Source organism: Camarhynchus parvulus, chromosome 2 (genome assembly GCF_901933205.1).
Source record: "Camarhynchus parvulus chromosome 2, STF_HiC, whole genome shotgun sequence".
Lineage (NCBI taxonomy): Eukaryota > Metazoa > Chordata > Aves > Passeriformes > Thraupidae > Camarhynchus > Camarhynchus parvulus.
This window is the reverse complement of record NC_044572.1, coordinates 129428438-129441168: the sequence shown is the minus strand read 5'-3', so window position 1 is coordinate 129441168 and position 12731 is coordinate 129428438. Positions and strand designations below refer to the sequence as shown.

At 36.6% G+C, this 12731-nt stretch overlaps 1 protein-coding gene across 2 annotated transcripts in view; it reads right to left on the bottom strand.

The window, feature by feature from the left end:
* Positions 1-3285: 3285 nt before the first annotated feature.
* The window catches only part of MTDH (metadherin), a 34019-nt gene continuing 24573 nt past the window's right edge, over positions 3286-12731 (bottom strand). The window contains exons 11-13 of one of the 2 annotated variants that reach the window (XM_030970257.1): positions 11613-11732; positions 7685-7844; positions 3286-6099 (exon numbers count right to left, since the gene is read on the bottom strand). In XM_030970257.1, the coding sequence (XP_030826117.1) occupies positions 6029-6099; positions 7685-7844; positions 11613-11732 (351 nt within the window). In that variant the 3' untranslated portion in view covers positions 3286-6028. The remainder of the gene's footprint in view (positions 6100-7684; positions 7845-11612; positions 11733-12731) is intronic. The other variant, XM_030970250.1, reaches the window with a different exon arrangement.

Genomic DNA, 12731 nt, shown 5'->3' with positions numbered 1-12731 from the left:
CTGTCCACATCTTTTCTGCAGAGCAGGGACTAAAACTGAGCACAGTATTCCAGTGTGGCCTGATGAGCCCTGAGCAGAGTGGGACAATGACTTCTGGATCTCTGCTGGTGATGCCCTTGTGGATACAGCCCAGCACCCTGTTGGCTCTCTGTGCCAGCACAGCACTGTTTGCTCATGCTGATCTGATTGTCCACCTGGATCCCCAGATCCCTTTCCACAGAGATGTTCCCCAGCTGGGTGGATCGCAGCCCTATGGCGCTGCACACCTGGGTTATGTTTTCCCAGGTGCAAGACCTGATGGTTGCCCTTGCTGGACTTTATCAGATTCTTGTTAGCCACTCTCCAGCCTATCCAAATCTTCCTGCAGGGTGGCTCTCTCTTCCAAAGTGTCCCCTTTCCCACTCAGTTTGGTATCACTGGGAAACTTCATTGTGGTGCACTTGATCCCATCTTCCCAATCACTTTCTGAGGATATTAAACAGAGCTGGGCCTGACATCAGTCCTGGGGGACCGCACTTGTGCCACGCTGCCCATTTGAGGAGGAGCCATTGACCAGCACCCTCTGGGTGCTGCCTCTCAACCAGTTCCCACCACCACATGGAGCACTCGTCCACACCACAGCCCATCTGCTTTTCCAGAGGCTGGCTGTGGGAAACCACTCTGAAAGCCTTGGAGAAATCCAGAAGGCAATGTCCACCCAGCCCACACCAACCAAGCAGCTTACTTTGTCACAGAGGGTGACCAGGTTTGTCAAGCTCAATTTGTCCTTAGTCAATCTATGTTGGCTTTTCCCAATCCTGTTACTCATCTGACTTATGATAGCTACCAGAAGGTTTTGTTCCACAATTTTCCCAGGGACTGAAGCAAGATTGATGGGCCTAAAATTCCCTGGATCCTCCTTTAAGCCTTTCTTGTGGATGGGGGTACATTAGCCTTTTTCAGTCTTCTGCCATACCCTCAAGTCCACATCACTCCAAGGTGATGGAGAGCAGCCTTGCAATGTCAGCTCCTGTAATAACTCACCCCCACTGCTGGCTCTGTGTTTGTGCAGCCTGGATGTTTGGTCCCAAGGCCAGGGGCCCAGCAGTGCTGGTGCAGACAGATGTGAAGGAACTGTTGAGAGCCTCAGCCTTTTCAGCGTTACCAGCAACTAATTCTCCTATCCTGTTTGTCAGCGGGACAGTAGTTGCCTTCTGTTTCTGCTTGCCATTTTTATACCCAAAGAACCCATTTTGTATTTTTTGACATCTTGGCCAAATTCAATTGGAGCTGAGCTTTTTCTTTTCTAACTCCATCTTTGCACACCCTTGCAATGTCCATATAGTTCTCAAAGGGTATGGATCCACGTTTCCATCTCTGGTATGCTTTGCTTTTGAGTAGGCTCAGAACCTCACAGTTAAGCCAAGGGGGCTCTTGCTCCTCCTACATCACTTATCTTTAAAGGGGATGAACTGTTTTTGTGCTTTCAGAAGAAGAAAAAAAAGAGCATTCTTAAGAAAGTCCCAGCAATCATTAGCTTCTTTACTCTCCAGGGAAGCTTTTCCTGGAATCTGCCCCTTTTTGAAAAAAATTAACACCGCAGTGATTTCAGACATGGCTGCAGGTATTTTCCACTTTCACTGGCTGCCTCTGTGAACAGGTGAAAATGTGAGGTTACTGATCTTCCACAGTGCCTTTGAAGACTTCTCAGAGCAGAAGCTTGTACCTGTCCTTACACACATGCCCAGCTCCTCAGCGGCAGAGGGACAGCAGTAGATACAGCTCCTACTCTTTTGGCTAACTGGCTACAGCTCAGGAAGGCATTGCTCTCCCAGGTCCCAAATCTCTTCAAAAGACACCAAGCCTCTTCAAAAGACACATTAAAGCCCGGCTGCCTCAGAGCAAATCCAAGTTACAGAATCACATCAGAGAGGAATTCTCTCCTATCTGGAACTTTGTTTGCAGACATAGCTCTAGGCATGACTTTATTTGTTAGCTACATAGGTAAGGCTGGCCAAGGAAAGAGCAGTCATGAAAAACAAACTGTGGCAGCCTTTGTCAGAACAGCCTCTGAAAAAACTCACCTCAGTAACAACATATTTGGTTTATACTTCACCAGGTATTTGAAATAAGGAATCACTTGAAGTCAGAGTCTATTGAACAGCTAAGTGGAAATACTGTTAGTACAGGACTTGCATCTGTGAAGGAACCTCATACCTAGTCAGCTTTGAGTTCATTGTGGCAATCTGGTTCTGAGTGATCTATGGCTTGCCCTCTGCCATGGACTGAATTAAAAATACTAAGCCAAGTTAAGGGATCACTTAATGCTATGAATAAGACAGCAATGTGTTTTATAGTTGCAGATGTTCCTAAGCATGTTTTTTAGAAGAGTATTGTATGAATTCCTGAAACCACGAGTTTCCTTTTAAGAGTTTTAAATGCACTTTTCAGAATACCCCACTATTATAGACACCACAGTTTCAGTTAAAAAAACAATTTTCAGTGAACCAGAAACCTTCAGCTTGGTACAAATAGCCAGAAATGAAAAGAGCGGGAGTTCAAGAGTTGCCCCAACTGAAAGACCTACTATGGAAATCAGACAATTTTTGTAATGCAACTAAGTTTCAACAGGAACAACCCATGAATCATTAATAACATGATACAGAACACAATCAACAATAATTCCCACCCCCCACCCATGAAGAAACAGAAATCATCCCACCATGCTCCCAACATCCATCCCAACAAACAGCAGTTCTGTTAGCCCTGCAGTCAGCAAAATCCATTGTGTTGCCACATTACTTTCAAGTTAAGAATTATCAGTCACACAGCCCTTCCTGCTTCTTCTCTCCCAAATTCATTTGGCTGATGCTCCTTATTCTTAAATGAAGTAATTCACTCAGAATTTTAACAGCAAAATATTTTTAGCAGAGTATTTTAAGAAGCAATTAAAATTTTCAGGCTTTGTCTCCTTCCAGTTACAGCAGACCAATGAAGAAATCTTTTAGTACTGGCCTGAAAAACCAGAACTGCTCATTATTACTCAGTGGTCACCAGGAGGTGACTCACAGGTACAAGTGTCTGTGAGGGACCTGCAATTTTTAACAACTGAAAACTTGACTGGCAACCTAGTTGAGTTGAAGGCACAACAAGTAACAGGTGAAAGTCTGCTTAAACCATGTACTCTGATGTCTGCACTTTTCAAAAGCCTTATTCACAGGACAATCCCATGGCTAGGAACTATTATTAGGGCAGTTTCAAATGAGATACAATTCAGTTACAACACAACAGTACTAGCAATATTTCTATAAATTTTGAAATGCTTTTAATATGTACATTCTTTCTTAGTAAATATTAAAGTAGTGCTCTTCACTTGCACTTTTTTCTTTAGACTTCTAAAAGGGCATCAGAAATACAGTTCTCACCCCCCTCCAAACCAATGCACAGTTACCTTTGTAACAAGCACATATGAATTCTGTACACCTTCCCCTACCCACAAAGGAAATAAAAATATGCCATGGCTATCCAATTACACATCATCACAAGTTTAAATTACACATACAAATAATTCCAGAGTATTTAGAAAAAAACAACATATTGGATTTATGAAACCATTCCATGCATTCAACAACAGAAAAAAAAAAGAGAAAAAGAAAAAAAATATTAAGTTTCTTTAAAATGGTGGTTTTTTGCTCTATCCAAGTACCAAAGTCTGGTTCAGTGTATCATTAAGACTAACCACTGCTTGAATCATAGAAACATGACAGTACATAGATAACCAAGTTTCTATTTATAGACAATATGATATAGAGTTACTACCTCCAATGAATGTCAAATAAAGCAAGTTTTGCTTTCTAAGACATTGAAACTGCATATTAAGAAAATAGTAAGAGGTGCTGCTAAATAGGTCACAACATTTTGAAAGGAAGGCTATGTATTTATATGACCCTGCTTAGCAGCCGCAGTTAAGTTAGCAGGGTTCCTATGTTTTAGCTAGTTTGTTTCTTTTTCCAGAATGACAAGCTATTTGACTAACCCAGAAATATCACTGATTTTATTTTCAAGGAAAAAAAAAAAGAATTTATGCAGTGAAAGTCTTTCATTACATAAAATCTTTGTATTTTCTATAAGAGACTCGTAGCATAACATGTAGATTGGAAACAGATTTCAGACATACATTAAAAACCTGAATTCAAAGGGTATTTTTTAACCTTTACTATGAAGTCAAGTAAAATTATAATATTATTTACATGCAAAGGACTCTGCATGATTTCATATCCTATTCTTCATGTTTACCTTAAGATACTCCTTGAAAAGCTGTACTTCAGTTCTAAATTTATTTCACATGAATAATGACAAATATCACTCATAAACATTATTCCCTCCCAGTAAATAAATCAATACCATCAATTTGCTCAATTTATTTTAACAGATCAATTTAGAGTGTCATGTTCCTGACATACAGGAGTTAATACCTGTGCAAGTTAGTATCCATTTATTAGGAAAGCTCTCCATTAGCAGGTGCATTTTCAGTACAATTAAACCCAGCTTGCTGCATTATCTGCTCTTGCCTTGCAATACTGTCAAACTGCAGTTGAGTACAGTAAGAGCACAAGATTGTTGACCAGTACCACGTGTTACAGCTGTTAACAATTCTATTTGTGCCACAAAACCAGAAGTCAATCATTTGAAAAGAATCCTGACTCTTTAACCGAACTTACCAGGAGATGTTAAATACCATCCTTAGCAAACCAATTTTTGTAAAGGCTATTTACAGTGTACATGGCTGAGCATGTACCTTACAGACACAAACACATCTCCACTTTAATATCACCTCATTACAGTGCCTGAAAATGACAACACATCTTCAATGCCATTTTAATTAACAGTTTCAAGCGGGAAATGGTCTTTATTTTACAACTGCTTCACTTGCATAATTTTTTTTAATATAAAAACACTAACTCCTGTCCAGAAGTCTAGACACATTCTACATACTACAGGTTAAGGCAGTAAAAAAATGTGTTCCTGATAACTGTTTTTGACAATGTCAATTAAAGCTGTCTGAAGCTACTCCAGTTCTCCAACAGATCTTTGAAATCCAAATAATTTGTGAAAAATTCACTTTGATTTCTTCAGAGTTTTAGTCATATAGACAACAGAATTGGGTATGGTAAGTCAACAAGTGTTAGGAGAAGGAAAAGTTTGATTTCAGTTCATTTCATGAGTTTAATAGTTGAGACAATAGTTTTTAGATGGGATCCTGAATCAACCAAGAACTGTAGGGAATGAAAAAGATAACCAATTTTATGCACATTACTGCATTCTTAAAAATATACTGTTATCTTCAATAATTCAAGTAAGGTAATAGACATTATAAAAAATAACTTCATGAACCATACTCAAGTTTCAAATCACATTCTCAAACTTTTAACCCAAAGCAGTTTTATTGTGTTAACTTCATATAATAAACCATGAAGGTCTGACTGTACAAATGGTTAATGATTTGCACTTGAGAATCCTGTGATAGCTAGCAGACTTGCTAACCAACTTACTGTAAAGATATGGCAGACTATGTATTGAATCAAAGCACTTTGATTTAGGCATGAAACAAATTCAAATGGTTGACATTCTGTGCTTCTAATGCATCACTCATAAGAGAGGCAAGAAACACCCATTATTGTACAGACAATTATTTTTACAGAAAACCCTTCCTTGAAATTAATCTTTAATCCACAGCTGTAGATGAGAGTATAATCTGTTGTAAACAGGGCACTGTGTTGTAAAACCAGTTTTTTTTAAATTAAGATCTCTCTCCAAAAGTTGGAAAAACAGACTCTTCAGAATGTCTTTCAAATGTAGCATGTTCTGTTTGCTATATCATAAAGTTACTTTCATTTGATTCCTTTTTAAAGATGTTTGTGTTCACAGCAGTTCTGTTTTTAAAAATTGTTTGAAATTTATATAAAATTCTGTACATGTTCACAAATTATTGCATAAACAGCATAATCTTCATGATAATATTCAGCAACACATGTCCATCCTAAGAAGTTCACGTTTCCCTTCTTGCTTTTTTCTTCTTTTTAACTTGTTTGGGAGATTCCCAGCTTTCTTCAGACTTTGCTAAAAAAACAAAACATAATTACAGTGTTAACCCTGAGAACATTTACACAGAAATGGCTTTTAGAATCCTGGATAATACACACTGTATTATTAGGAAGTGATTCAGATTAATCAACTAGAAGTTTTATTCACCTGCTTCAAATGAAAGTAATTTAATTTGAAATGCATTTAAAACAATGTTGGCCAATTTCATCCTACTTTTTTACCCCACAAATACTTAAGAGTGATAAACGTCCAAGGTCATTCATTTTGCAAATATATTATTTACAGTAGAGTCATTGTTATTTTCTGGCCTAGAAATAACATACATGTATGCAATTGACATTAAATGCTCACTTTTACCAGATTACACTGCTCTTAAACACTACATCTGAATTTTTAAAAGTATTGAATTTTGTAAAGATGTGGTTACATGGAATCCATAATCCAATAAAGAAGCACTACATTCTTAATAAAACAGACTGCCTTAAAACATGCTGGCTGCCAAAAGTGGTAAAAAACATTAAGTATTGTACATACTGAACCTAAGAGATGTTCTTTCAATTGCTGAGGCATGAATCAATCACAAAAGATTTCATATTTTAGAACCAGAACAAAAGTTCTAAGTTGATACATTGACTTGAAATATTCCATTGTTTCATGTGTTCAAAGTCAAGAAGCCAATTAATGCAGCTAAATGAGATTTTGTAATTATAAAGTCATCATGTTTTTTCTGAAGTCTTTAAAAACTCATTTAGTACTTCAACACTTAGCCAGCAAGTTATTACAGATTGTCAGTATTTTTTAATTTTATTAAAGAAACTGAATCAAAACATCTTTTTTTTTCCCAAGCAATACCTTTCATATCCTCACTTCCCTTCTAAATTTCCTGTTTTACTGTGTGAGTACTTCAAATGCTTTTGAGTATGAACACTTTTGTCAAGTATAACAGAGGGTACATTTGACATTTCTGGGCACAGCATATTTTCAAAAAACAATATACCTACAGCAATTTAGCCAGATGTATGTGCTGTTAGACTACAAAAAACTCCACCTTTCTACTCCCAAATAAGCAACTGTTTCCCTCTATGATTACATGGAAGCATATGGGAAAAGATGCTAATGAGCTAAATTGAGAAATCAAAAGACCTCGGTAGGTTGAAAATTGAATTATTTGTATTTTTTCCCAAATTTCTGGTAGCTAAATATTCTGTCAACGGCAATGTTAGTAACCATCTGTTCTCCACTGAAGACTTGCAAGCAGCCCTTTGAAACAATGTTGGCAGAACTCCTTAGTCACAGCATGGAGCTCCAGTCCCAATGGTGATGAGTACATCCAAATGTCTGTTGAGGACTGGACAGGCCCAACAGACATTTTCAGTCATCCAAGCATATAAAGCCAATTTTTCACCACAATGAAAACAAAAATATCAAGGTACTGTTAACTTTAAGGAAGTAAAAAATATGGCAAGATGTATAAATAAGACACAATGATCTGATATGGTACTTCAAACTCAAATCACAGGGCAAAGCATTCTGACTACACTCTATGGGGAAAAAGCACATCCTAACTTCAGACAAATAAACTGCACTGAGAGATACTTACTCTGTGGAGGAGGAGGCACACTGTTTTGCTTAATATTGGGACTAGAAACATCTGTCTCTTGCAGCATCTGTGGCACTTGGGAAGCAATCTTGTCAGAATTGCTCTCTGATACAATTACAGATGGCTCAGTAGAAACAGCAAGCAAAGGAGCCTCCTCAGACTATTTGAGAAACAAAAATAAAAGTTTCCAAAAGTTTAAGTAATACAAAAGGCAAACACTCTTAAATGGTGTTATTTTGGCAGTATACTTAGCAGCTGCTGAGAAGATGGCATTGAAAAATTAAGCCAATATTAAAATCCTTAAAAATTTTAAATTGAGGCTGTAATACTATGACTGCCATCTAGTGCCAACATTTTTAATTGCATACAAGCAAAGATAACACAAATTCTTAAAATACAGCACATGCAAAGAAAGGGAGACCAATCTATAAATCACCAAGACCATAAAAGGATTCTAGAATATTCAACAGAGATGTGAAACAGTGACAGATATGCATTTGGTTGCAAGGTAAGCAGGCAAGTTAAATAGGACCAAAGAGATAACTCGAATCCAAAACAAATCACATCTCCAGTCATTCCTATAAAGTGCTCAAAACACTCTGTATGCTTACAGAATAACAAATATTGGCAAAAGCAGTCAGCAAGTATTTCAGTGGAACTTACTGCAGAAATAACTGCCAAGTAAAAGGTACTTGTATTTTTCAATTATCTAGTTGATTTTGAAGGTTCCCACTACGGAGACAAAATGTAACTGTACCCTAGTGTGCAGTACTTATTGTAATTAAAATTACAGCAAAACAAAAAAAAAACATTGTGACATTCCAATAGGAAGGCCAGAATATAAAAAACATAAGATCTCACACCAAGTCACCAAATGACAGAAGGCTTCAAAAAAGAATGTATTAGAACACAGCATCTCGCCAAGCAATAAACCCCAAGCTTTAAGGATGTTATTAAGAAATCATAGCTGTAGTTGTGTCACAACAGCCAAGACCTGGAACTGTGAAAACCAAATAGTGAAGTCTACATCCCTGGATGCAGATGTACAGACCCTACATCATAGTCACCAGTTTTTACTGCTTCCATCACTATAATGAAAGCATCTCAAAAATTCAGTCAGAACATTCAAGAGAGCAAAAAGATACAAATTTATTTTTAATCATATCATATCATACTAAGCAAGAAATTAAACAGCTTTAGTTGAAAAAAACCCTACACATGAATTTAAAGGATAGCAGTTCTCTGACCTTTCATGAATAGTTTGCTGTGCTCTTACACATCAACCGAAACAAATTTTTTTAATATCTATAATTGCAGCATTTCTCTCAATCTAGTGAAAAATTAGTAATCTCAAATCTTTTTATAGATCAACCATCTGATAAAATGAACTCCCAGCCTACAGGAATTCCAAGCTTAGCCAATTCTAATGTTGTCTAATAGTTAGCAATCATCAGTTAGATAAATAAATCAACTTAAACTGTGATTTCTAAAGCAAAAGGAGGACATAAAGCTTCTAGTGCAAGGTAATCAATTCAGGTTTGGCATCACAGTTTTGTTAGGACAGTCACACTTGACCAGCAGGTAAATCAACTCAATTAAGATTTTAATAGCTCAGCTGCCTCAGGTTGACTAAGAAACATGTTGCAGCTTGAGTGTTACAGCGTGCAGTATTACTGCAAATGTAATGATACAAATACAGCACTATCTGGAAATTTTTCCAAGTAGTTCTGTCCAAATTTTGAATACAGGAAAGTGGGTAGTGATAAAGACATTAAAAAACAGATACTACTCTTTGCTAGATGTCCTCTCTGCTAATTCAGAAAGGAGGCCTGAAACAACAAATAAAGCCTATTAGATAATATAAATAGTTATGTGCATAATTCTGTGATTCAATAATGAAGCAGTGACTCGACAAACTGTTACTTCTTTTTTCAAGTATCTCTCTTCATTTAAAACTTGTGCCTGCTGATGAAATGCAGAAGGTTTCAATGTGGCCCAAGGTATAGCATGGGGGAAATACCAACACCAGATACTGTGATGTGAAACACAAGGTTCAACATTCAGCTGTTTCTGATGTTTATGAGGATATACTGAATAACAACTTGTTTGTACTCAGTTTGTTTTTCCCTATATTTCATTCTCGTGCTTTGGAGCATTTTCTTAAGGCTAAACTACTTACCTTGGAAACTTAAGTTATCCATTCCACACATCAGTCACAGACAGTTTCTAAAACTTTTTACAACAAAGTCAAACAATATTGGAAGGCATCTTTGCATGTGTGAAATTACAATGAAGCCAAATCTGATGTCAAGGAGACTTGATAAAGACTGACAGACCATCTGCACTGTCAGAGACAACAATTCACAAGTTGTCCTTTATCAACTCTAGTTTCAGAGAATATTAGTAATAATTTTGTTTGTCCTTTGCCCCCACAGTAAGTTTAATACAGAAACATGTACTGTTTCACAGTTACCACTTACACAGCTATGCACAGACACATAACATGAACAAATTGAAGATTCAAGAATAACAGAAGCCCTCAAGCCCCACAAAAAGAGTGTAGTGTAGGTCTACATGAGATGCTGATGCCATCAAATCACCTAGGAAGTTGGGTGTGATTATAAACAGTAAAGCACTGAGCAAAATCTACTGAAACTGGGCTTGTATTTTGGCAGTGCTGTCAGCTTGTGAGAAAAAAATAACTGCAGATATTTTTCAAATCAATTTAGATTTCTGAATAGCAGAATCTATAGTCTTTCAGGATGCACTATTATGCCTTTTTCTAGAAGTCAAAAACCTGCCACCTTGATGTCACAATCGAAGTTTTCTGTCTACACTTCTTCAACTAAAGCCTCTAAAATAAAACAAAACTTCACACTTCCTGGAGTTTGCATACACAGGCAGATGTCTTTTCAAATATAGCTTCAAAAAAACCACCACAAAACCAAACAATACACTAGTCAGGATAGTTGTCAATCTTGATTAAAGGTTGAACTGATCTAAACTAATCAGTTGTAGTAAATAACTGTAGTAAAGCTCTACTTTGATAAGCCTTAAGTATGTCTGAATGTGCTTTTCAAGACACTTTCAACCAAAAAGTGTTTCTGTACTTTTTATTTGGTGACTTGCAGCCCCTTGTAAAAGATTTCATTCTGATATTTTCATTTGACTCTTAAGACCTCATTATTTTTATGAAACTAATGCTTAGCAATTAAAAATTGAATCTCAGTATTCTGATATATACTTTCTGGTACCAAATTGCCATGTCACTAGTGTTGTTCACTCTTTATGGAAATAAAAATCAAAAATCAAAGCCATTAGAAATATTAAATATTTTACACCTTCCTAGAATGAGATGCTTTGTTGGGTAGCAGTACCTAAGAAAGCTGCTGTTTGGAAAAAGATGAAAGAGAATTTGTGTTGTCTAGACAACTGTGAGCTGAAGCAAACAGTTTGTGAATTGGTTCAAATAAAACCTTTTCTTACTCAGCCATTAAGCTCAGTACAGTTATCAAAAATCAATTTTAGGTTGCATTTAAGTCAGACTATATTAAGTTAGTAACACTTCATTCTGTTGCAACATAACAGTAGAATACACCACTAGTCTTGTGCTCAGATCTCTTAGTTCTTGGGTTTCTATATTTCCAAGTTTTTAACCATTGCTTGAATATTCAAACAAGAAAGTAACTTGCAAGTAAAGAAAGTCACTACTGATTTGGAAGATACTGCTTTACAGAGTAGACATACTCTGTCTAAAACTCATAGCTGACCTCTACCTAAAATTCAACTGTCCAATTCCCTTTATATTCATAAACATACAGCCTGAAACAGTATTCCTACTGTGACCTTATCTACACAAATGAATCTGTCAAATGACTTAAGCACTTCCAAATCAAATTGTAACATAAATCAAATTTTGCATCCCTACCTTAGCTGGTTCACTAGTACTTATGGTCTTCAAAGAAAAAGCTCTTTCCTGCTGTGCTTGAACTTTTGAGGTATCCGCCTGAAATTGCTCTCCAGCTTCTCTATCCAGTTCTTCAGCATCCTACAAAAAGGGGAGTGGGAGGGGAAAAAAGAAGAGCCTGTGTTTGCAGTCAAGTTCTGACTCTTCTCCCCCATCAATGAGTTTTGTTGCCATAATCAGCTTCTATAACTCAGAAAATCTATCAAAAATAATAATTGAAGTAGTGGGCTCATACTAGCCTATGCTAACACTCAAAATGTATAGAATAACATAATAAAGAAATACCCATAGAATCCAATAAAGCCCAGAAAGCAGGATGCTTCATGCATACTAACAAAAATCCCAATCTCAGAATGAACTGCACTTCACACTCCTGTTAAATTATAAGAATGTGAAATTAAAATGAATTTACTCTACACACTTTGCAAAAGTATCACAATGACACTTGACTGATCTTGGTTCTGTGCTTTGTTACAAGTTTTAAATGCAAGCTGTATAGTTTTCTATCCTTATTATGCTTTAATATTTTAGCAATGCAGTTTATTTTACCATAATGCTTGTGAAGTAACCCTCAGTACATAAGTTGGAAATATATCCAAAGTACCCAAGAGTCTCAACCTTTACTTCTTAAATAATCTGAAGTGGAAAGTTTTCATTTTTAATGTGGAATTAAAGTAGTTACACTTGTTAGTGGCACTAGAAGAATCCTGTGGTTGTGAAGAGGTCTCTGAGTTTAAACTGCAAACACTGTTCCTTCACTTATTTCCTTATGAAAATGCAGTCACAGCCTAAGTCTGATTCCTGACAGTAAGGAACACATATTAATGTGTTTACTCCAAGCTCTTACTCCAAGCTCTTCAGCAGGCTTCTATTGCCTCAACAAACACTGAAGTCAAGAAATGAGTGTGAACATTAAAGTATAATCAGTGAGAAAGATGAAGATGTTTAAATGAACGTGTTCCATTTTTAGAGGATAAGTACACAAATTTTAAATGAGTTTGAAGTAGGACTGGCAAGTTAAATTACTAAACTCTTATAACAAGGCTAGTTTCTGTGAGCAGTTCAGTCTGCTCCTATCAA